At 44.1% G+C, this 26129-nt stretch overlaps 1 protein-coding gene across 4 annotated transcripts in view; it reads left to right on the top strand.

Moving 5' to 3' along the window:
- Positions 1–252: 252 nt before the first annotated feature.
- The window catches only part of Dnajb6 (DnaJ heat shock protein family (Hsp40) member B6), a 54987-nt gene continuing 29110 nt past the window's right edge, over positions 253–26129 (top strand). For all 4 annotated transcript variants that reach the window (XM_052719576.1, XM_052719577.1, XM_052719575.1 and 1 more), the window contains exons 1-5: positions 253–384; positions 14727–14817; positions 18000–18109; positions 19431–19493; positions 20323–20433. In XM_052719576.1, the coding sequence (XP_052575536.1) occupies positions 14753–14817; positions 18000–18109; positions 19431–19493; positions 20323–20433 (349 nt within the window). In that variant the 5' untranslated portion in view covers positions 253–384; positions 14727–14752. The remainder of the gene's footprint in view (positions 385–14726; positions 14818–17999; positions 18110–19430; positions 19494–20322; positions 20434–26129) is intronic.

A 26129-nucleotide genomic window follows, 5' to 3' on the forward strand; every position in this document is an offset into this window, starting at 1 on the left:
AGTCACCGCCAGCTTCGGAGGCCTCCAGGCCCAGGACTAGCGCAGGGTGGCGCTCCCCGCTCTATTCTGCCGCTTTCGCCTACAGAGACTCCACTGAGTCTCATCGGCTAGGCTGGCAGAAGCCTCCCAACCTGAAGCCGCGGCTGCGGAATCCACGCGAACCAGAGCGGGCAACTGCTACTGCGCACGCGTGGCTTCAGGGCCGGGCGGAAGTCGCCGCCGCCGCGCCGCCACCGCATGACGCACTTCCTGTTTGTTGTTGGAGAAAAGGAGAGAAAGGAAAGCGCGAGGAGACGCCGCCACCGCCACCAGCGCAGCTGTCCCAGAGCCGCGAGGAGACCGGCCGCCCGACTTCCCCCCGCCTCGCCGGCCGCCGCGTCCTCGGTGAGGGACTTGCGGACTGGGGCGGAGAGCAGGGTTGGCGGTGGCGGGGGAGGAGGGCCGGCGGCTGGGTGCGGATAGGGTGACCTGCTCGGCGCCTGGGACACGGGCGCAGGGAAGCCGGGCCGACAGTGGGGTCGGGACTGCTCGCCAGGGCCGAGCGGGTTCCAGTCCAAGCTGTGGTCTAGAGTCTGGTCCTGAGGCCTAAGTTGTTCCTGGTCCGGCCCGGGTCTAGACTGGGTCCGTGGAAAGCGTCTGCCGTGCCGGCTCAGGCCTAGCCCGGGGCTTAGCTGGGGTCCGCTCCCCTGCCTCCCTGGTCTGCAGTGGCGGTTGGGCCCGGCACGCGCGAGGTCCGCCACAGAGCCACAAGAGTCGGCGAGACCGGTGTCACCCTGTCCTGGCATCCTCAATGCATTCTGCAAGCAAGGGGTCAGGTGGCATGCGAAGAGCAGGACTCTATGGGAGGCGCGATCACCGGGCCAGGCTGCCTAGGGGGCCGGGTGGGAGGGCCAAGGAGGTTTCCAAGCTTCTCCTGGGACTGTTGGGAAGTTTGCTAGGCAACCTTCCTTGCTCAGTTTACTTCCAAAACCCGTTTGCTGTTTGTTAGCCTTGAAGGGTGCTTTGCTTTGTTTGGGTTTATGTAACTAAAGTTTATGTAACTGAAGTTTACATTAATTCTCTTCGGTCTTAATTCTCTTCGGTCGTGTCGACAAGAGAACTCAAGCCATAAGATTGTCTTGAAAAAATTTTTGGTGATTTTATTTTACAGAATGGGTTGTTAGAAGTTTTAAAAGCTTGGTTACCGAAGTTGTGTGTGCACTGTTGAAAGGGGATGGAGGGGATGGTCCCGCCTTTTCAGGCACGCCCAAGCCGGTGGGGAGTGTAGGCCCAGGGCACCCACTTTGTTTTTATTAATGTCTTTAGTTGAACCATAGATTTGTGGTCAGGTTTTATGGTTAGTAAGTCTACTGTATCCCCGTCTTTGTAGGGCCTATAATCTAGGGAATTGAACTCCGGACTTTCTGCTTGCTAGGGAAGTGATAGCTACATTAAGGCACCTGCTTTAATAGGAAAAGGAGGGAACGGTCCTAAAGAAAATGCATCCTGGATGTTTGAACTTATTCTGTTGTTGAAGTAAACCTCACACCAGACTTAGAGATATATCTGAAAGGAATTGGGCACATCTGTTACCGGACGCCCTTATTCTCTGGGATGTCACCACCATTGCCCTCCGGTGTGTGACTACTACGGCTGTCAGTGATCAGTGCAGACACAGATCAGGGAACTGCACGTGGAGCTTTGGAATTGAGGAAAAATACGAGATTTGGGAAGAAATGCTGCCTTCTTGTAGGTATGCGTGATTGGATAGAAAGGAAAACAAAAAGTTTGTAAAGTAAGTTTCGTCTTCCATTTGCTGTTTGGCACAGGCAGACTTCTGAAAATTTGGCTTCTCATGTGTCTGTATTTTGAAGGAGAAGTTGGCCTTGTATTTTGAGACGGGAGTTCTGTGTAGCCTTGGCTGTCCTGGAACTCGGCAGTGTATGAATTCTGAGATTTGCCTGCCTCTGCTTCCCCAGTGCTGGAATGAAAGGTTTGCCCCACCACAGCCGGCTAAGTTGGCTTTTAAAATACTTTTATTTTTGTGTGCATATGAAAAGTGTGTTCTGGCACACTAATGAGAATCCTCCATCTTTTCGATCTCTCTTTTGCTAGTACTAACTCTCTGCATTTATATAGCTTACAGTACTGGATCTGAATTTGTTCCGTTTGTTTTTTGGACTTTAGGGTCTTACTGTGTAGCCCTGGAACTCAGTGATCAGCATGACTGCCTTTCAAGTGCTGGGCTTACGCCACCATATCCTTCTCCCCCTTTATTTTCTTTTGGCTACAGGTTTCACTTTTTAGCTGTAGTTGGCTTAGAACTTGGTATGTAGATGAGGATGGTCTGGCCTTCAGATCCACCTGTCTCTGCTTCCAGAGTGCTGGGGACTACAGTAGTGTTTCACCATGCTTGGCCCAGAGTACTTTTGGAGTCACTTCTCTCCTTTCATGGGTTCCTGGGGTGGAACTTAAGTTGTCAGACTTGTGGGACCGAATTATTTGGCCAGCAGGCCCAGCTCCATAGCCTGAGAAGTTGGCTTTTTTTGATTGGTTGGTTTGGTGTTTTTTTTGAGAAGGGATTCTTTTTGTAATAGTCCTGGCTGTCCTGGAACTAACTCTGTAGACCAAGGCTAGCCTCAGACTCACAGGGATCCCCCTTCCTCTGGGAGAAGTTGGCTTTTGAAGTTGGTTTTGTGCAGTGGAGATGGAATCAGATCACTGAGTTTAGAGTGGAGCATTTTCGTGGCACACACCTTTCATTGAGCACTGGGAGGCAGAGCCAGGTGGAGCTCTGTAAGTTCAAGGCCTGGTTTACAGATGGAGTTTAGAACTTCCAGGGATACACAGAGAAGCCATCTTGGCAAAAAGAAATAATTGCTTGAGGCAGGGACAGGCTAGTCTCCTGAGTTTGAGGTCAGTCAGGCCTACATAGAGTGAGACCTTGTCTCAAAAAACAAAAACACACACACACACACACACAAAAACAAACTCAAAACTGCCTTTAATCATAGCACTCGGAGGCAGAGTGGAGTGGATTTCTGAGTTCCAAGGCTATCCTGGTCTACAGAGTTGAGTTCTAGGCTAGCCAGAGCCACACAGAGAAACCCTATCTCTAAGAACCGAAACAAACAATTTTTTTTCTTATTGATTATCAGCATTAGATGTGTGAGATATTTAGGTTAAGGACAGACAAATAGTATACTGGGGTGGTGAATATTCTTTTATACTTTGGAGACTGAATTAGGAATTTCTCTGAATAGTGGCTCCACTATTCAGTCCTAGCTGTACTGGAACTCGATTTGTGGACCAATCTGACCTCTAACTCACAGAGATTCCCCCTGCCTCTGCCTCTCAAGTGCTGGGATTAAAGGTGTGCGCCACCACTGCCCTACTTGTAGCTCCACTTTTTAAGCAGTCCTGTTAGTATTAAGTGGTAGTACCATTTCCCTGTGTAAACCAGCAGCACTGTGTCCATAACAACTTGCAGAACCCAGATTAGGGCTAGTCTAGTCTAGTCTAGCACATCCTGAGAGTTTTGAAGAAGGTACTTCGTTAAAACTGTCCAGTAGATACCTGGTATGACAGAGTGTCTTTTTTTTTTTTTTTTTTTTTGGTTTTTCGAGACAGGGTTTCTCTGTGTAGTTTTGTGCCTTTCCTGGAACTCACTCTGTAGCCCAGGTTGGCCTTGAATTCACAGAGATCCGCCTGGCTCTGCCTCCCGAGTGCTGGGATTAAAGGCGTGCACCGCCCGCCCGCCCGCCCGCGCCCCCCCCCCCCCAGACCCCCCTCCCCCGGTTTGACAGAGTGTCTTTTACATTAAAAAAAAAAAAAAAAAAAAACTGAGTTCGAGGCCAGCCTGGGCTACCAAGTGAGTCCCAGGAAAGGCACAAAGCTACACAGAGAAACCCTGTCTCGAAAAAACAAAAAAAAAACAAAAAACAACAAAAAAAAAACTTTAAAATTTATTTATTTTTATTTTATGTGCATTGGTGTCTTGCTGTGAGTGTTAGGGTCCCTGAAACTGGAGTTACAGACAGTTGAGCTGTCATGTGGGTGCTGAGAATTGAACTCAGGTCCTCTGGAAGAGTAGTCAGTGCTCTTTAACCACTGAGCCATCTCTCCAGCCCATCTTTTACATTGTTTAATGCTTAAGGATGCTCACATTCTTAGACCACTTCTGATGCCTTCCCAAAGAGCAGGAAGGCGAGGGACTATAACAGAATCAGCCTTTTTACTTGATTTTATTTAACACCTTTGTTTTAGATAGAGGGTCTCAGGTACTTCAGGCTGGTCTGGAACTCATTCTGTAGCCAAGAATGACCTTGAATTCCTCCTGCCTCCACCTCAAAACAGCTGGGATACAGATATGTATCACTATGTCCAGCTTTGCAGGATTCTTAAAAACTTTGCAATCCTGTGTTAAGCCTGGTTAAATTCACCCAGGACACCATCTGGTGGTGAAGGGCCTGCAATTGCAGATGTTGAGTGTGTAGGAGGGATTAATGGTGAATTAATGTTATACTTGTTTTCTCACATACAGAATTTAAGAGAGAGTTTAACCTTGGGAATAAAACCAAGGTCCAAGGGCTGTGTACTATGGGTCTGTGATACCAGTATTCAAGAGGGTGTAAGGCAGGAGAATTTTAGGTGAAGGCCATCTTGGTCTATATAGTGAGATCCTATTTTATTAAGAAGAGAACAAGCAAAAACTTGAGATTAGTGAGGAGGAGGAGCTGGTGCAAAGAATGTGACAGAGATAATATCATCATGCTAGTGAGAGGATTCAGCAAGGTAAAGCATACACTGCCTGAAGACTAGAGTTTGATCCCTGGGACCCACAGAAGGGTGGAAGGAGAGAATTAATTCCTTAAAGTTTTCTTCTGGACGCCATATGTGCCCCTCCCCCAGTAAGATCCAGTAGGAGGGAGAAATGGGCCATTTTCTTCTGAGGCCACACCATCACACACAGGGTTGTATGCTTTGATTTCTGAGTGCTCCCTAGGCACTGCTTAAAACTGTTCAAATCCCTTAATAAACTGCAACTCTGCTTTAAAAAAAAGGGTGGGGGAGAACTGAACGCCTGGAGACTGACTTACTAGGTAAGTCAGCTAGCAGGAATGCTTTCTTTCTTTTTACTTTTTTTTTCTTTTTTCTTTTGGTGTTTTGAAATGGGGTTTCTCTGTGTAGCCCTGGCTGTCCTGGAACTCTCTCTGTAGACCAGACTGGCCTTGAATTCACAGATCCACCTGTCTTTGTCTCCAGAGTGCTGGAATTAAAGCCACTGCCTGGCTAGGAGAGACAGGGTCTCTGTAGTCCTGGCTGTCCTGGTTGAACAGCTTCAAACTCACAGACATCCTCCAGTCTCTGCCTCCCATGTGCTAGTAAAGCATTACAGGAGTGCACCACCATGGCTGGCTTAGGAATTTTGTTGTATTAGATTATGCTATGAATATAAGGTGTTTTGCCAAACTTTAGATAGTTAAGGAAGATCACACTTGACTACTTCCATATTACTCTTCTACCTGAGAATGCAAAATGCTAAAAATACTTTTATCTCCTAGGGTCACGGTGTTCATCCAAGAGGTTTCAGTTTATATCTATTTCTAAAGCGATTAGCTATAGCCTGGTTTTCTCTTAAAGTGACTTTCTAAATCCAACTCAAGGACCCTATGGGCATTCTGAATAAACAAAGACTGTAGCTTCTGACTTCAACACTGCTGAACTGTATTGTATTAAAATACTTGAGTATTTTAGGAATGTTGAGCCTTCAGAAGGGTGGTTTCCTTACGAGGCATGCCATGTTTATCCCCTGTAAAATTTTTACTTTTTTTTGGGGGGGTGTGATACATTGGACATTTAAAATGAGGACCTGAAAAATGTTGCATGTGGGTGTGTGCATGTGCTTTTGTAGGCCAGAGGTAGCTGTTGGGTGTCCTCATTGCTTTCAACTTTTTTTTTTTTTTTTGATAAAGGTCTCCCACGGAATTGGGCTCACCAGTTGGCTATGCTAGCTGGGCATTGTGCCACACAGATTTGCCTGTGTCTATCTCCAGGTCTGCCATACTGGCTAAATAAATGTGTGTGTGCTAGGGATCTGAACTCGGTTCTAACTGCCTGCTTGGCAGGCACTTTAATGACCTAGCAGTCTGCCTCTACCACACTCTACCTCCCAACCCCAGGATTTTTTTCCCAGTGGGAAGTTTTGAGACAGGGTCTCACTAAGTTGTTCAGACTGATCTTAAAACTTATTCCATTGGGAGGCACCCAGGCAGTGGGACCGGGACCTGTCCTTAGTGCATGAGCTGGCTGTTTGGAACCTGGGGCTTATGCAGGGACACTTCCTTCAGCCTGGGAGGAGGGGACTGGGAAAAAAAAAATAAAAAACTTGTTCCTAAACCTCTTGAATAGCTGCAATTACACACTTGTCAGGCTGAGAGTTACTGTTTTTGTCAATGTTTCCGTGGCTTGGAAATCCACCCCTGCCTCAGCCTCTTAGGTGCTAGCTTCTTGTAGGCCTGCCTTACCTGGCTTGGGCTTCATATTTGCCCCTGCTATTATTCTGTCAAGCAAATAGTATTGCGTTAAGTTTGTGTGATGCCACAACATAATTTGAACTCTGCTTGTGATTTTTAATTATTATTTTTTCTGAAAATGTAATGCTGGCTGGCCTGTAGTTGAATATGCAGAGTATACTAGGCTAACTTTGAACACATACTTGCCTGCCAAGTGCCTAGATTAAAGGTGTCTGCCACCATACCTAGTAAAACTTACTAAACATTTTTTTCTCTTTTTTGTTTTTGGAGACAGGGTCTCTATGAAGCCCTGGCTGGGCTGGGACTTATTATGTAGACTATGCTAGCCTTAAACTTAAAAACACCTGCTTACTTCTGCTTCCAGAATTCTGGGATTAAAGATGTTTACCACCAGGGCTGGAGAGATGGCTCAGCGGTTAAGAGCACTAGCTGTTCTTCCAAAGGTCCTGAGTTCAATTCCCGGCAACCACATGGTGGCTCACAACCACCTGTAATGAGATCTGGTGCCCTCTTCCGGCCTGCAGGCATACATGCAGGCAGAACACTGTATACATAATAAATAAATAAATTAAAAAAAAAGATGTTTACCACCACACCTGGCCTACTTTGCTCTTTGTTAAAAGATAGGGTGGTGGTGGAGCACCCCTTTAGACACAGCACTTGGGAGGCAGAGGCAGACAGATAGATCTTTGTAAGTTCGAGGCTAGCCTGGTCTACAGAGGGAGTTCCAGGACAGCCAGGACTACACATTGAAACCCTGTCTGGAAAAACCAGAAACAAGAGAAAGAGGAAAAAAGATAGCTGCGAGTCTTCAGTGACTGTGGCCTGGAATACGATAGTCCTTTTCAGAATTGATCTTCCTTGTAGGAAAGGAAGAAGGCCAGTTTTGTTAGTGACCTGGGCGAGACTCTCTTTTCATTTTTCTTTTCTTTTTTTTTTTTTTTGGAGACAGGGTTTCTTTGTGTAACAGCCGTAGCTGTCCTGGAACTCACTTTGTAAATCAGTCTGGCCTCTAACTCACAGAGATCTGCCTGTTTCTGCCTCCCAAGTGCTGTAATTAAAGACTTGTGCCACCACCGCCCAACTGCAAGACTTATTTCTTGACACGCCTCCCCCCCCCACGCTCTAGTGCCAGCATTTTCCGAGGTGCTAGATGGAAAGGCCTTTGATATAGGGCCTCCCTCATGTTCAGTAATAAAGTTGTCCTATATGGTAAAAGCTTAGTAGGTGGATGGCTAAAATTTGGGACAGAGTTTATGAAACTATGTACCTTTGAGGCCCTTGACTCCTGAAATTATGTGTATCCTACCAGAAAGGGACATGTATTGCTGACACATACCTGTTGGGCATACAGGCTTTATCCTTTAAGAAAATGAGGCAGGGCTGGAGTGATGGCTCAGCGGTTAAGAGCAGTGACTGCTCTTCCAGAGGACCCGGGTTCAATTCCCAGCATCTAAATGACAGCTCACAACTATCTGTAACTCCAGCTCCAGGGGATCTGGCACCTTTACACCAATGTGAATTAAAAAAGAAACAAAAGGCCGGGCGGTGGTGGCGCACGCCTTTAATCCCAGCACTCGGGACGCAGAGCCAGGCGGATCTCTGTGAGTTTGAGGCCAGCCTGGGCTACCAAGTGAGTTCCAGGAAAAGGCGCAAAGCTACACAGAGAAACCCTGTCTCGAAAAACCAAAAAAAAAAAAAAAAAAAAAGAAACAAAAAACAGGGGTGGGGTGGGGGCTGGAGAGATGACTCAGCAGTTAAGAGCATTGACTGCTCTTCCAGAGGACCTGGGTTCAATTCCCAGCAACTACATGGTAGCTCACAACCACCTATAACAGGATCTAATTCCCTCTTCTAGCATGCAGAGCTCTTAATACATAAAATATAAACAAAATATTTTAAAAAACAGGGTAAGAATGGAGTGTGGTGGTACACACACTGTGAAGCCCAGCTCTCAGACAGGCAGGTGTATCTGTTAGTTGATTGTAGAGTGTCTTTTCAGAAGCTCTGCAATACTGTGAGAGTAGAAATTAGTAAGGGGCAGCTTTCCTGGAAATCTTCTCTAAAGGAACCTCATGACTTAGCAAAAATTGCCTTAGATTTGGTTGTTGAATTGGTAGAGTGCTTTCCTACCATGTTTAAGTCATGGTTGCCATCACCAACACTCTTAAATGACTTGAGGGCATTTCTCTGATGATTAAGGATGTTGAGCATGTCTTTAAATGTCTTTCAGCCATTTGTGATTCTTCTTTTGAGAATTCTGTTTAGCTCTTTAGCCCATTTTTTAATTAGATTGTTCAGTATTTTGATGTCTAGTTTCTTGAGTTCTTTATATACTTGGAGATCAGTCCTCTGTCAGATGTGGGGTTGGTGAAGGTCTTTTCCCATTCTGTAGGCTGTCTTTTTGTCTTATTGACCATGTCTTTTGCCCTACACAAGCTTCTCAGTTTCAGGAGGTCCCAGGGTTATTTTAAACAGTAATATTTTCTCAGTGGTAGTGCTGAGTGCTGTCTGGCATATGGGAGGTCCAAGTTGAATGCCACTCCCCCAACACAATGAGAGTTGAGGGGACTTTGACCTTTTTCCTTTTCTCTCCCCCACCCCCCTTTTAATTTTTTTAGCTCTGGATATACTGGAACTAGCACTCTTGAACTCAAGAGATCCACCTGTGTCTGCCCCCATAATGCTGGGATTAAAGCAGTTTGCCACCATGCCTGGCTGAGTTTTGACTTTTGATTGTCAGATACCTGGGGGACAGTACATTGGGAATGGACTTCTGGTGGGTGTTCTGGATTCAAATGGGATAAAATTTGTTCCTTGTTAATGTCCAGTGTATATTTGGGTGCTGGATAACATTTTAGTATTTTACTGATTTGTTGTGGCTAGTCTAAATTCATCCTAAGTGGCTAAGCAGCTTTGCGTTGACATTGTAGAACAATACATATAATAGTATTGGTCATGAGTGCTTGTTTGAAGTGTGTTTTGGCAGGCTGACATCAGTGTAATATCATCTTGGAGAATTGAACCAGCCTGTGGGTCCTCCTTAGGACAGGTTCCTTGCGCTTTCCCTGGCACTCCAGTGGCAGTCTTTCCTCAGTAGTCCTGCTCTTCATTTCTGTTTGTTTGCATGTGCTCGCCCTTTGTTCAATGTTGCTTGCTTTTCTGATCTTAGTTCAGTTTTTTGCTGCATGCAGTCATCTCAGTACAAGCACTGTCAACTGAAACCCCCCCCCCCCCCCATACTTAGTGGCCCCTGCTGGGCATTCCTGTATTGAAAGAGTAAAAACCGGAAGACAGAGCCAAAGCTTGGTTTTTAGTAGTCTCAGCAGAAAAGGCCAACAGTTAGTTGGAAAAAGGACAAAGGGTAGATAAGCAGCTCATAGTAATCAAAGCTGTAGGGTTTTTTCCCCCTTCCAGACTTTATGGACACAAGCTTGCCATACATATAATCATGCATGCAAAGCATGTATGCTTGTCCGGGCTTGTGCATTTTGGGCAGGTGCTTTGCCTCAGAGCCACATCCTCTGTAGATGGTACTAGCATGTAAAGGTGCTTAACTACCAGGGCAGAAGATCCAGCCTTTTCTTTTGTCATTTTGACATAGAGGCCAAAGTAGCACAGGATGAGCTTGAAGTCCTTACCCAGGTTTCCCCTCTGGAGTGGATGAGGCCTGTGTGCCTCTATCACTTCATTTTTGGCAGTACTAGAGATTGAACCCAGGCCCTCTGGTATGCCAGAATAGCCCTCTACTCACTGAGTGACACATGAAAAAAGATGGAGTAGGGACAGAATTGTTTCTGAAGCTGATAGTAAGGTCAAAATGAAAAGAAGTTCCACCTCTGGCTGTTGAGCTAAAATAGTGTTTGGGTAGAACCCAGAGCCTTGAATATTTAGCCAAAACAACCTTCTAGTCAAGTACTCTGCCACCAGGGCAGTGACACCCCCCCCTCCCCCAGTTCAGAATCATTGTTTATATATTCATATTTATATATTTGATAGCCTGTTCTTCAGATCCCGTTTCTTTCCCTCAGTGCTGGTCATGAATTGCTAGGAACTGAACCCAGGGCTTTGTTCAAGCATCTGCCATCCAAACTCCATCTTCATCCCAAAGTCTTGAATATCTGCCATAGTCAAGCAAGTAGCTGGGATTATAGGTCTGTACCGCTAGTCCCTGCTGTGATGGAGAAGTTCTACAATCTAACCAAAAACTTTCTTCCTTAGCAGTGCACCTGCCTCAGGCTGCCACCCTACTGTCTCTTGGGGCCACCCTCCCCAACTCGGAAAGTTCGTTCTTGGGGTGCTGCTGTCTTCAGGGGACCTTCAGCAGTGTCCTTTTTTGAGTGTGTGGGGGGGAGGAGATGGTCTCACTGCACCTCTGGCTGCTGCTAGGATCATGCTTAGCTTCCAGCAGTGTCTTTTTTTTTTTTTTTTTTTTTGGTTTTTTTCGAGACAGGGTTTCTCTGTGTAGCTTTGCACCTTTCCTGGATCTCGCGCTGTAGACCAGGCTGGCCTCGAACTCACAGAGATCCGCCTGGCTCTGCCTCCCGAGTGCTGGGATTAAAGGCGTGCGCCACCACCGCCCGGCTCCAGCAGTGTCTTAAATGGCCACAATTTGGATATGTGGGTGCTTTGGTTGGTACCCGAAGAGTAGAGGTCAGATACCCACTAAACCTAAAAGTACGAGGAACAGCAAGACACCTGATCCACATCCACAGAGAGGCTAAGGACGGGAGGAAAGGGCGTGAATATCTTGACTCATTTGTTAGATATTTCTCAGGAGACCCTTGTTTTGGCTTATTTTTGGTGGTTCCAGGCAAATGTTCTTCCAGCAAGTTGGATACCTCCAATAGGAATATGACAGGTACCAAGAGAAATTGTTAGATTAGGAAAATGATTAATTTTGAGATAAGATCTCACCATCTAATACTGGCTGGTTTAGATCTGCAGCCTCTGCCTCCCCAGTACTGGAGTTAAAGGTGTGTCCCACTATGCCTGCTTTTTAAAAAACTTGGCTGACTTGTAATTCACAAGTGTTTACAGTATGATTTGGTTGTGCTGTCCTAGTAGAAATATTCGCCAGCAGGAAGAAAAATCTCTCTTGGTCATCTCTCCATCACTATTTTTTGAGGCAGACTCTCACTATCTAGCCTTGGATAGCTTAGAACTTGTTATGTAGACCAGGCTGACTTAAAAACTCAGAGATCCTGCCCAGTTGTAGTGGTGCACGTCTTTAATCTCAGCGCTAGAGGGGTAGGGGCAGGGGCAGGTGGATCTCTATGAGTTCGAGGACAGCCTGGTCTACAGTGAGTTTCCAGGACAGCCAGGGCTACACAGAGAAAACCTGTCTCAAAAAAAAAAAAAACAAAAAAACAAAAAAAAAAACCCCAAAACCAAAAACAGAACAGAACATAACAAACAAACCCCAAGAGATCCCCAGAGGGAGGTTAAAGGTGTGCACCACCACACACCCCAACTACAGTTTACGTTTTTGGTAGGGCAAATGTACCTTTGAGTTTTTGTTTGCTAGTACTGATGTTTGTTTAGAATTGGAAGGTAGTTTTAAAGTTAAGTGTTGGCAGGCAGTGGTGGCAAACACCTTTAGTTCTAGCACACAACAGGCAGAGGCAGACAGTTTGAGGCCAGCCTGGTCTGCAGATCGATTTCCAGTACAGCCAGGGCTACACAGAGAAACCGTGACTTGAAAAACCAAAACCAAAACCAAACCAAAAGATGTTTTTTCCATTTGTTTGTTTTCTGAGACAGGGTCACCACATGTGTCTCCGGTTGGCCACAAACCTATGTTTCAGACCATGCCCTAAATCCCTGATCCTCCTACCACACCTGACTTGCTGTAAGTTGGGAGAGCTCTTAAACTTTCTTCGGTGATGTGCTCTGGCTTCTTTTTGTAACTCCTTCCTGCTCTTAACTGACACTAGTCAGTACAATTAGTGATTGTTCTCTTAATTTCACAGTTGACTTAGAGTCCCTTGTGGCTGGTATTGCTTAGTACATTACACTTGGGAGTCTCTGTCTTCATTGAGAAGAGGGTGGTGTAGAGGCTCCAGCAGGAGTAAGGGTTGCAGACCATGCAGAAGAGAGGGGAGCTGGAGATGTTTGGAAGAATGATAGGTATTACTTGTGAATAATTTCTTTGCTTATATGGTGGGTGTAACAACATGGGTGAGTTAATCAAGGTAGTTTGCTAAAGAAAGACATGCTGTGCGGTGTGGAGAGGCTCAAGAGTTAAGTCTTCTTGCTCTATTTGAGACAACCTGCTCAGCGTCCAAGTGGCTATTTTGCACAGTCATGTGCCTGTTTACTGGGGTTAGGCTTCCATTTGGGACTGAGGGTGTTCTGTAAGGAGAGAAAGATGGTGAGAGGAGACTTTGAACTCCCTTCAGTGAGGAAGTTGGCAGACCTGAGAAGACAGGAAAGAGATTTGGAAGTCAGGAGAGCTCTCAAATTACGAGTGGTACTGGGAGGCTTAGGTTCTGAGTTCCTGAGCTTACAGGGTGATTTCAAATGATAGGTAGAAGTGGAAATAAGTGAATTAAGGCTGTGGAGAAATAGTTAACTGGCATTGACCATTTCAAGGGATTTGGTGGTTGACAAATTGGCTACTCTAGCACAGTGTCAGAGTTTTCCAGATTGTTTTAACTCAAGGGGTACTCTTTATTTAAGATGAACAGCATTTGTTGGGCAATGGTGGTGTACGGGTTTAGTCCTAGCACTTAGGCAGAGGCAGGGGGATCTCTGAGATGGAGGCCGACCTCCAAAAGCTACACAGAGAAACCCTGTCTCAGCGTCCCCCTCCCCCCCAAATGCTTCTTCAAATCCTTTGCAGCTACAACTCTGGATCGCTTAATGAGGTAGGGAGGAAGAGGTGTTGGTTTTTGTGCTCCTTTTGCTTACTCATGAGCCCTTTTGGTTTCTGGTAGACAGTTGTGCGGTTGAGTTGTGTGGGAGTTGATTGCCGCTTCAGCCACCAAGTTTGGTTGGTTTGGCAGGACCAGCTGAACTTACTCTGCTCGGTATCCTTATGTCTGTGTCAGTGTAACTTCTGGTGGGAAGGAAGGAAGCCTTTTATAATTGGATGCTCACTCCTCTGTCTTGTAATTTACTGGATTTAATACCCATCCCCAACCCCACCCTCCACTCTTGCTTTTCTGAGACAAGGTCACTTTGCAGCCCTGGCTATCCTGGAACACACTGTGTACACTAGACTGGTCTGGAACTCAAAGAAAGAGATCTGCCTCCCAAGAGCTGGGATCAAAAAACCTGCACATTGACACCAGGTCTACTTAATCTTTTGTGAACATTTCCTTAAATATTACCACCCACAAGCATCCTTGTTTCTCTTTCTGAGATATCCCACACCTTTCACCTCTTAGGGCATCTGTACTTGTGCATTCCCTCACATTACACACAAATATTTTTGCAACAGCTTTTAATTTATATATATATATGTGTGTGTACATATATATATAAATATAAATATAATTTTGTTTTGTTTTTCGAGACAGGGTTTCTCTGTGTAGCTTTGCGTCTTCCCTGGATCTCGCTCTGTAGACCAGGCTGGCCTTGAACTCACAAAGATCCACCTGCCTCTGCCTCCCGAGTGCTGAGATTAAAGGCGTGCGCCACCACTGCTCGGCTTCTGTATAGATTTTTGAGAATGATACCCCCCCCCCAAAAAAAAAAAAAAAAACCAAAAAACCCAAAACAAAAAAAACCAACAAGCTTTCTCTATGTATCCCTGTCCTGGAATTTGCTCTGTAGACCAGGCTGGCATCAAACTGAGCTGTTTTACTGCCTTTGCCTTCCAAGTGCTAGGATTAAAGGTGTGCGTCACTAGCCAGCTGGGAATGATCCTCCCCCCTCCCGTCTCTGTTTAACAGCCTTGGCTGTGCTGGAACTCACCTTGTAGACTAGACTGGCCTCAGACTCACAAGAGAGTCACCTGCTTCTGCCATCTGAGTGCTGGCTGGGCTTAAAGGTGTGAGCCACCATCGCCCAGCTGGGAATGATTCTTGAACACAGTTTCTGGACAAGGTCCTACCCTACACATACAGGCTATTGACTGGCTACCAGAAGTTCTTTCTGGGCCAGTAGGTGCTGAGAAGGAACCACCTCTCACCTGTTATCACACCTTTCCCTGTGATTGGGCAGTGTTATGGACTGAAATCACTTATTTATTTATTTTATTTGCAGGATTTGTTCCAACAATCTGTTAAAACATGGTGGATTACTATGAAGTTCTGGGCGTGCAGAGACATGCCTCACCCGAGGACATTAAAAAGGCGTAAGTGATTTTATTTCTGAAATGATACTCTGTACCATGGTTCATTAGTAATTGGATAATGTAACTTGTGTCACCTATTAAACCTTTGCTTTTGTTTTCCTTTTTAAAAATTAGATTTATTTTCTGTGTGAATGTTTTTTTTTTTTTTTTAAACGTGGATGGTTCTTAGGTTGACCTCACATGCGTGCACACACATGTGGGTGAGAAAGGAAAACTTGATAACTTAGACTGTTAAAATAAGAACATAAGAACATTTGCCTTTGTGTGGTAGAGGCCTTGGGTTCCATCCCCAGTTCCTGGTACTATCTATATTTACTTGGTGATACTTTATTATGTGTGCCCCCCCTTCAAACCCAGGCCTGTTGTTTCTACTGAACTATATATCTGTACCTCTTCATGATTTATTTATTTATTAATTATGTATGCAGTATTCTGTCTGCATGTATACCTGCAGGCCAGAAGAGGGTGCCAGATCTCATTACAGATGGTTGTGAGCCACCGTGTGGTTGCTGGGATTGAACTCAGGACCTCTGGAAGAACAGTCAGTGCTCTTAACCGCTGAACCATCTCTCCAGCCCATTTTTTTTTTTCCTCTTCATGATTTTTAAAAAAGCTGGTATATTACTAGTTGAGTCTTGGTGTTCTAGTTTATTTCTGTTGTTGTGATGAAATGTCCTGAAACAAACAGTAGAAAGGGGTTTGTTTCAGGATATAAGTCCCAGTCCAGCTGTGCGGCAGCGGAGGTGGTGGTGGTGGTGGTGGTGGTGGTGGTGGTGGTGCAGCACGCCTTTAATCTCAGTACTTGGGAGGTCGAGACAGGTGGGTCTCTGTAAGTTCGAGGCCAGTCAAGTCAAGAGAGACCCTGTCTTGAAAATAAACACACACACACACACACACACACACACAAAACAAGCAAACAAACCAACAAAAAACCCCAAAAAAGTCAGAGTACATGATTGTGGGGAAGTCATGGCAGGATCCATAGTTAAGATTAAGATAGATGGATGCATAGATGGCTGTGTTCTTGCCTGTACTTAGCTTGATTTCTCTGCAGTTTAGGACTCCTGCCTATGGAATGATGCTGTTCGATGAACTATTGCCTTTCCTAGTCAAGAGGTTTCTCCTCTCCTGTTCAAATCTAATTTTTATCAATCTTGATGGTATCCATAGCTTTTCTCCGTGGAAACAAGCAAAACCTCTTCCCCAACGTAACACACATCCTGGTTTCCAATGTGAGATCAGCACATCTTTAAAATAGGCAGGCTGATTTAATTCAGGTTTTTTCTACTAACCAATGTCTCTCCGCAGCTGTCCTTTCTCATTAGCATTTTAAGATTTTAAAGTTAATAAAGCACCGTGGAATCTATCTCTGGGAGGTCTTCATTACTCCTTTCTGTTTATTAAGCATATCTTCTAAGTGCGATTAGATCTTTCTATAACTGCTTATCCTGTAGCATTGTGTGGTATACCTGTAATATGCTTTATGTTGTAATATGTAAAAACCTTTCATTTTACTAGAGACATGCTGAAGCACTGTCAGTCTTAATTTGTGCAGGTACACTCATTATGGCCATAACTTCTAATAAATGTGCAATTACAGAATCAGCCTTTTCAGAACTTAAAGCAGTTGCCCATTGAAATCCTGAATATATATCTATGGTATGGCACACATACTTTAATTTTCCAAATTCTGCAAATGAAACACATCCATTTTCTAAATTTTATTTCTTTGAGTACCCTTTGGATTACTTCCTGCAGGTAATAGAGTTTGGTTTTATGAAGAACAAGTAGGACATTTCCTTTATAATTCCTTTGCTTGTTGCCAAGTAATAGAAAAATCTTTCTTCGAACCTATGGTGTTTTTTATGAAATTCTGAGGCTTTTAGCTCATTTCCTACCAATAGCTGATCAATTCCATCATTACTGTGTGCTAAAGGGCCATGTAGACCTATATCAGATCTGTTATATGTTATATACAATGAATGATTTCTGTTTCTGATTAGTTGTTGTAGTTGAATAAATAACCAAGTGATTTCTGAATCATCTGGAATGTTCAGTGGTTTCAATATGTAAACAGCTCTGCATATTGAAAGTCAGTAACTATGAGGTTCTGGAAAATTTAATAATACTATGAGAATAGCATATAATTCTGACTTTTGAACAGAATCACACATAGGGCTTTGAGTCACTTATTTTTCACTGACTTATAACCTGCCTTTCCTGATTTATTTGCATCAGTATAGAATGTAGGGGCTCCAAAATTGGTGTTTCCCCACACAATGTGAGGGAGGATCCAATTAGTTCTTCTTATAAACTGAAGTCTCTTGCTTGTGGGTTATTTGTTGCTAATTTCTCCCAAGAAATTATTGCAAGCGCTTTGCCAGTGTTCATTTTCTGCCTATAATGAAGAAATTTTAGCATTATTAAAAGGTACCACAATTTTTGCTGGGTCTATTCCTGCAAATTGATGATGTCCCAGTTTTCCTTTCAGAATCAATTCATAAACCTTTTCTATATAAATCTTTAGTCATTTACTCTGTGTGGCAGAAATATCCATTCTAAAATATTACTTCTCTCTGCATAAGAATTCCTGTGGGAGAATGTGTAGAAGGTAAAATAAACCAGAATACAATCAAGCTCTGGATCCTAGTGATCCATATGTCCATCATTTAATTTCTTTTCTACCAGAGCCAATTCTCTGTCAGCCTTAGCTGATAATTTTCTTGGACTATTTAAGTCCTTACCATCTTGCAAGGTTTGAAATAAATTACTTAGTTCTTGAATTGTTAATCCAGTTGTGGGCCATAGACAATTAATATCTCCCAGCAATTTTTGAAAATCATTAAGAGTGCTAAGATAGTGTTAATTTCACCTAATGGTGTAAGCCATTTTCTTGCTTAAGGGTAGGTAGTTTGTGGTTTTTTTTTTTTCTTCCCTCCCTCCCTCCATCCCTCCGTCCCTCCCTTTCTTTTTTCTTTTCTCTTTTTTGAGATATGGTCTCACTGTGTATAGCCTTGGCTAGGTTGGAACTCACTATGTAGATTAGGTTGTTCTCAAGGCACAAACCTTTCTGTGCCTGCTGGGATTAATGGTGTGCACTACCACACCCAGCTCCTTATATCAGTTATTAAAGTTATGTGGACTTCATATGTGCTCAGTATACACTCATTTCATCTTTCAAGGTATCGGAAACAGGCACTGAAATGGCATCCGGACAAAAATCCTGAAAATAAAGAAGAAGCAGAGCGGAAATTCAAACAAGTAGCTGAGGCATATGAGGTGTTATCGGATGGTAAGTCCATCTGAGCTTGTGAAGGGCAGGTCTTTCCAGAGATAGCAGAAGACAAAGGATTTGTTTGCCCCCCTTCCCAAAAGGGTTCATTTTCTTGTGGACGTTGCTTCTGGTACAGCTAACTACCAGTGCTGAGGAGCTATAGGCTATGGGGAGGTTTTCCTGGCTGGAGTTGAGGGAGAGTTGGGTTTAAGAACTTTTGTGTCCACTCCTGATCATCTTGACCTTATCTCCATTGTTCTACTGCAGCAGGACCTTATTAGTGGGATACGAAAGGGGTTGAACATTGTGCTCCAATTTAGACTTTGATTCCCTACTTTGGATCTAGAGCATAGGCATTAGGTGCCTTTGTGAAGATGGGCTGTATTTTGCAATTAGGTGAAGGATTAGCTGTCAGCTAGGGGCAGCCATCAAGTTTGAGTTTGTGGCAAAGGAAAGATTTGTATCTGTAGGGCTGGGGACAGTGCCAGAGACTGGAAAAGTCCTGTCCACATCCTAAGCGCTAGCCTGTTGGGTGACTTGGCATGAGTCAAGGCAGAGGGTTGACTTCAAAAGGTTCTGTACTGATTCACTGACCACAGAAAATAACAAATAGGTTCTTATCATTAAGAATCCGTTTCTAGAATGAACCTGAGATAAAACTCACTGAGCCAGCTTATTGGCATGCAACTCCTTGCATTGTCTATGCTCTGACGTGTCCCCTTCTCCCTACTTTTAAAGGCAGATCTGGAAACTTTACTTCACAAGTATCTTTTTTTTTTTTTAAACTTATGAAAACACTGATAACTGAAATCCTACAAATGTGACAGTGTCTTCACACTGTTGGGACTTTTGAGCTCTAGTAAGCTCACTGCTTACAAGGGCTCTTCTTACTCAAAATGGGGTTCTTCGTTATTTTGTTTCCCCAGTTGTAGAAGATGAGCTTTTTGGGGAGAACAGAATGATGTATATAAGTGGCAGCTGTTCTTTTCTGCCCTAGTCCAGAATGCAGAGGCAGCAGGGACTGTAGGTACCAGCACAGCACCTGTGAGTCCCGTGTGCTATGCACACAGGCAGTCTCCTTCCTTCTATGGAATGTGCTTAGCCGCTTTCCACTCTACCCTTAACGGCCCCTGGACGCTGTAGTAGGTAATCTCCAAGCATTTGTAGCACTTAAAAGTAGGTTTTCAACTGGTCTTTTGAGAGAGAGAGTCAACTGCCTCTTTTTTAAAGTCAGGGTCTCCTAACTTTGGACCTAGATTTAAAACTTGGGAAAATACTGATTGAATTTGGAGGATTTGAAAGAACTTGCCCATAATAATTGTTTTTCTCAAATTTAAAGCAAAAAAGCGGGACATCTATGACAAATACGGCAAAGAAGGATTAAATGGTGGTGGAGGAGGAGGTATGTCAATGTATTTTCTCTTTGGAGACACAGGTCTTGACAAGTCATCCATATTTGTTGAGTTCATATGATTTATACCCGATAGTCAATACAGAGTAGCCTAGAAAGTGGTAAATTTAGGTAGACATGGAGGAATGCTTATAATCTTATCACCTAGGGAGGCTGAGTGAGGCAGGATAGTGCCTGTGAATTGAGAGCCTGCCTGGTGGGTGTCAGGTCACTTTGTATGATTATAGTTCTTGTGACAGGTCTTGCCTCCTTAAAGGAATAAAAAAAAAAAAAAAAAAAAAAAGAACCAAAAGAGACTTGACTCTGAGAGTGGAGGGCCAGCCTGCTTCATTTACATAGACCAGTCAAGTTAGGATGTTTATGTCGAGCTATATAGTATGATAGATAACCTTACTGTGTTTTTGGCAGTGAACCTATTCAGGTTTAAACAGCACACACTGCCTTGCCTGTTTCATGAAAGTGGTGTTCAATAAATTGAGTTCCTTCATCGTGGTCCTTAGAATTCTTGCTGTTACCTAATTGTGAGCATGTTGTACTTATGGAGAAATTGATGAAATATGTTACCAGCTTCCATAGGCCTTTATTATAACTAGTGACAAAAACAGTGGGCAATGATTTAAATCACATGTTTTGGAGATGGAAATCTGTAGACAGTGCTAGACAAGTGCAGTTAGCATCAATAAGGCCTCTGGTTTCTAGAATCCCAGATGTGTGGAATATGTTCTCTCTTTTAGACCTTGAAGCATGTAATGTTTTATGAACAAACATTGTTTAGAAACGCCAGAATTCGTAGGCTAAACACTTTACTGTGCTTGTATAGGTGGAAGTCATTTTGACAGTCCGTTTGAGTTTGGCTTCACATTCCGGAATCCAGATGATGTCTTCAGGGAATTTTTTGGTGGAAGGGACCCATTTTCATTTGACCTCTTTGGTAAGTAACTGCTTGGTCCATTCTTTTGTCTGGTCTGGTGAGGGCTTGTGGTGCCCTTTGCATTTAACACTGTGCCATGTTACTAACCTTTTATCTTTACAGACCAGTGGAATCATCAGATATTTTCTGCCAGGCTTTTCAGACCTTTTGAATTTGTGACTTCAACAATAAAAGAGTTTAGTGTATTCTTCCTCTCTTCTGTGTGTATTGTTCTATCCTAGTAAATTTGTCTTTGCCCTCCAGTGAACCATGGTTGGGACAGGATAGGATGTTGGAAATCTGTTCTTAAATGTTTTATCTTTTTTAAGAAGTATTGCCGGGCGGTGGTGGCGCACGCCTTTAATCCCAGCACTCGGGAGGCAGAGCCAGGCGGATCTCTGTGAGTTCGAGGCCAGCCTGGACTACCAAGTGAGTTCCAGGAAAGGCGCAAAGCTACACAGAGAAACCCTGTCTTGAAAAACCAAAAAAAAAAAAAAAAAAAAAAAAAAAAAAAGAAGTATTATTTCTTGCTTTGGTGCTGAGGATTTGAACCCAGGACCTTGGATATACTGTCATTTTTAGCACTGACCTACCACCACTCTACAAGTTAGTTTATGTATTACTTTGTGAGTTTGTGAAATTCACTAAGCATCATAGATAAATAAATCTTAACAGCAACAAAACTTAAACATACAGGTTCCATAAACACACCCTTTTCTAACTGTAGTCCACTTAAAGTGTTGTGAAGAGAGGGTGCGTCTAGAGCCAGGCAGCAGGAATCAGGAGTGTGACCAGCTGTTGAATGGTGGGAAATAGATTCTCCCATCTCCTGCCTTTGGTTTGATGCCTGACCCTGGACTCTTAGGGGCTTGTGCACAGGAGCCTTTCCATACCTTTGTTGGTGTCGGTTACTAGAGATGTTCCATATTGCCGAGACGTATTTGAGTGTTTGACATGGGAGGTCAGGGTCGAACGTGCTGTTGCTGCCTCTTTTTGTCTGGGTGCACTGAAAGGGAAACACATCTTGTGTGGCTGAAGAGACTCCAACACCACCAGCAACTCCCCAAGAGGAAAAAAGACAGTTGTGTCTACCAGTAATACCAGAGGGAGACAGGTGGGAGCCCCGCATGTCTTGATGTTATGGGTGTGAAGAGGAACAAGTCACCCTGGATCTGGTCTGGTAGGTCTTAGACTTTTCATGGTGTGGGTGTGATCCTGTAGTTGATCTCAGTGTGTGTGTGTGTGTGTGTGTGTGTGTGTGTGTGTGTGTGTGTGTGAGAGAGAGAGAGAGAGAGAGAGAGAGAGAGAGAGAGAGAGAGAGAGAGAGACTTATCCTTTATCCTGCCTTCCTGAGGGAAGGAAAACTGAATGTTGTTGCTAGTAAGGGTTGGGATGGACTGTGGTTTGACACTGAGACCTGCTTGTTTTTTGGTGTGCCCCTCCCCACCATGTTTCTCTGTGCAGCTTTGGAGCCTGTCCTGGATCTCACTTCTCTGTAGACCAGGCTGGCCTCAAACTCACAGAGATCTGCCTGCTCTGCCTCCTGAGTATTGGGATTAAAGGCGTGCGCCACCACCGCCCGGCATCCTGCTTGTTTTAATGTTAATGAAAAACATAAAGAAAGTTCCCTATAAACAAATTATTAAGAGCGAGGCCTATGACCCAAAGATTGTGGGACATTTAAAATTACAGATTAAGGAGTAGCTCACTAGCAGTATACAATCCGAATATGGCTCAACAGGTAAAGACACTTGTCAACAAGTCTGAGGACCTGAATTTGGTGCTTGAGCATTTGCACAGGAACCACTAATAAATAAATGTGTGTTTACAAAAATGATAATTTAAAATTTCTATTTCTAGCCTTTATGTACATACTTCAGACAAAGCAGTGAGTGATTTATAATAGGCTTAGAAATGAACATTATTGTATCCATTGTTACCTGAATGTTGAGAAGTGCAGATGTGACTCTAAGAAAACTAGAAACAGGTAGGTGGGATCATGCACAGTTGCAGTACCAGCTCTTGTCCAAGGCAGCCCACCTTGCCTTCCAATACTCTTGTCTCAAGAAGCAAAACAGAACAATAAAAATCACTGCTGGTATTTTTTTCTTCAAAAATAAGCCTTTAGTAAATTCCACCTTGGTTTGTTGTGGGACAGAGTGGTGTTGGACAGAGTCTGTTCTGATGTCCTTTCCGAGTAGAACAGCTTGTGCGGTAATATGATGAAGTAGGCTAACTTCTTCTCTGAGAAGGTCATATATCCGAAGTACTGCTATATCTTCCTGACTAAAGAAAAATTGAAGTCTGTTGTGTAGTGCACATCTTGATAATCCAGAACTTGGGAAACTGAGGCAGAAGGATCATGAGTTTGAGGCCATCAAGGCTACATAGTGAACCTTTTTTTCCCCCCTTTAAATACAGGGTTTTTCTGTAACTGCCCTGGTTGTCCTGGAACTTGCTCTGTAGACCAGGCTAGCCTCCAACTCAGAGAAATGATCCCCTCTGCCTCCCCAGTGCTGAGATTAAAGGTGTGCACCACTACTCCTGGCTACATAGTAAATCTTAACAGCAACAAAACTTAAAACAACTCCAAAATCTCACCTTGGGTGGATGTTGCTCAGTGGTGGATGCTTGCCTAGTGTGTATGAACCCTGGATTGTGTCCCTAACACTGTCACAGAAAAGTGTGTGTGTGTGTGTGTGTTCCCTTTTAGTGAATCACGTGGTCAGTGCTTGTTTTCTTTGAGAAAAAGAATCGGACACACTAGCCTTTGGACAATTCTTTGTATGGGAGGTATATATTAGAGCTTTTAATTAGATAACCTTAAGTTTTTATCAGTAGTGCAAGACTGTACTAGGCTTGTTGAGGTCTGCTCCATCTCAGGTATGGCTCAGGTAGCCATCCCTCCCTGCATTGCCGTGATGAGTGTGGCAGTGATGCTTCTTCAATCCATTCTTGTAGGTCTTCTAGGGGACTTCCATTTTCAGGCAGTAAGGATTTTCGCACAGGAAAAGAAGCTACTCCACGGCTACTACGTGTATGAGGTGACCGTGCAGCCTGCTGGTGGTATGTGGAGTGTAGACTGGGTCCTTCGTGCAGGGCTGGGGGACCTAGTGCATGGTCAGCAGCATCCAGAGCCCTTGTAAACCCAGTCACAGTGTCTATTGATTGTAGCCAGTGAATCTTCAGTTTAAATTTCTACACACCAAATTTATTATTTATTTATTTCTATATTTCTTTTTTGGAGGGGGAGGAGTTTGGTTTTTGAGAGTAGCTCAATTTATTATAAATATCCTGGGTGCAGTATAATGTAGTACACGTGTGTGTTTTAGCTACTGAGAGACTGAGACAGAAGGTTCCTAAGTTTGAGGCTATTCTGCGTTTTATAGACCTAATCCTTATCCCTTTTCTATCTCTTCAAAAGTCATTTTTAAGATTTTATTTTAAACATAGTCCAGGCTTTCCTTGTTTTTCTGGTCAGCCTTCCAAGTGCTGGGATCACACAATATCCTTATGTCCTAGTGTAAGGTATTGTTGAGCTACACTGTGCTCAAAAATTTCAGGTCTCTTACCCTGGTGAATGGGATGGGGTCCTCAGATTCAGAGACCTGGAGCAGGGAGATGCTTTGGGATCCTGTAGGAGCAGAAACACCTTTCCCTGTGATTAGCCACTTTTTCAGAAAAATCCCTGTAGGCACTTTCCACAAGGAGCTTAGCAGTGGAGGGGAATGTATGTGGAATGTTGAGGCCAGCTGGCCTTTACATTTCCCAGAGTATATATCTCACCCACAAATGAGCTTGAAATGCTGATTGAAAACAGGATATGCATTAATTTGAATTAGGATGATCTCTTCATGTGTTTTACTGACCCAGAACAATATTTTACTGTGTCCTGATTATGTAAACGTGGTAGTGTAAGACCGACAAGTACCCAGCAGTGGGCTTTTCATTCTTTCTAGTTAGGGCAGGAAGTATCTCTTAGAGAACTGTGTGGGTTTAATGCCACATTTTAGTTTTGTTCTCACTTTGGAATGCCCAAAACAAACGGCCTTTGACACTGTTGCCAGAGGGTCTCTCCTCTCTCCCACGCAGTATGCTTGTTCTTCACAAAGTCTTGTGAACTCTGGGGAAGGAAGGAGGAGGCCTGGAAAAGGCCCGTGGTGTGGAGAACCTTGGGGGAGGGTGACACTGTGGAGGGTAATTTTTCTGAGCCGTAATTTTAATGTAGTGAGTCAGTCGTTTTACTCCCCAGGATTCGAGGAAGTGGCCAGTGAGGACTTGGAGCCTAGTGAAGATCTAGACCAGCCCTGTTTTGAGGAGTCAGTAGAAGACGCCCTGAGTGACGAGCACAGTGAGGTTTTGGATGTGATATCCAGTGAGGAGCTGGACCTTAGTGAAGATGAGTCAAGTGAAGGCTGTAGCTGGGGCCAGGGCGGACTTCTCAGTGAGGACCTGGACCTCATCTCCAGCGAGGAGGAAGCCAGTCTCGGGGATGCAGAGGAGCTCAGCGAGGAGTATGAGGAGCAGCTACTGAGCGAGGAGGAGCACAGTGGGCCGGAACCCGAGGCGCTGCTTGTTCAACAATAAACAGAAAGGAATGGCCTGGGTCTCTCTTATAAGAAAGTTTATTTTCTTTAAAATTTATCTAGAATAAAAAGAAATTGCTTCTATCACCGCCATGTTGTATGTGGTCAGATTCCCAGAGTTGACCTGGAGACCAGGGAGGGGAGGGGGCCCAGACGCCCCAGGCCAGCCCTCTTTGTAGGATGGCTGGGCTACAGCCCAGGTGAAACTGGGCTGCTGAAACAAAGCACTCAGTCCTAGTGGTTTAAACAACAAACTTCCTCAGTGCTGCAGGTCCAAGGTAAAGGTACGCCAGGGTATGTCCCTGCTAGCTGAAGCAGATGTGCCGTGGGCAGCTCTTCCGTGTCCAGTTTCTCCTGTGACCAGTGCTGACCCCTGGTCCATGAGTTCATTTGATCTGATTACTTCAGGGAGCTCCTAGTAGAAAAGCTCAGATCTGTTGAGATGAGATCACAGCTCAGGAAGACACTCAGCAGTTGCTTAGGTTTAAATCCTAGTCTGTGCGGTTTAGGAGCTAGTAATAAACTTAGAAGTAGAAAATCGTGAAAGCTGGGGATGTTGGAAGAGTTGGAAGTTAGAAACAATTCAGAGATCAGAGCGGAAGTGACAGAACAGATGGCTTAATATTGCACGTGGATTGTGACTCTGCGTCTCCGGCTCAATCACAGATGTCCTTACAAAGTGCTAGTTCTCTCCCCAGTGGGATAAGACTTAAAAGTATATAGAAACATGCTAGACCAGTTTCCTTCCAGCTAGTTAGTAAAATGCCTGTCTCTTTCATCAGCTTCCTTGCTTGTTCTTAAAGGAAAATGGACTGTTGAGGTGTAGAGGCTACATTAGAGACTGATACCTAACCATAAGGAAGGGGAATGGAGGCTGCTTTGGTGATTTCTTTCTGGAATGAGCTGGCTTATTCAAAGAGTGCTGAAGTAGAGGATGTGCTATTTGAAGTTTTTTTGAGGCTTGTGTTCTTTCCTGTAGGAGCCTGACACCTGGCCATCCCCACAGTATTCTTGAGGTTTTCATGTACTTTTTGAGATTTTTCTGTACTGTTTCCTGTTTAACCCTCCCTCCCCCCAACCAAATGTGAAGGAAACAAGTACCTTGTTTGGTTGCACTTTTTTTTTTTTTTT

This window comes from Peromyscus californicus, unplaced genomic scaffold (assembly GCF_007827085.1).
Source record: "Peromyscus californicus insignis strain IS unplaced genomic scaffold, ASM782708v3 Scaffold_6__1_contigs__length_162567912, whole genome shotgun sequence".
NCBI lineage: Eukaryota > Metazoa > Chordata > Mammalia > Rodentia > Cricetidae > Peromyscus > Peromyscus californicus.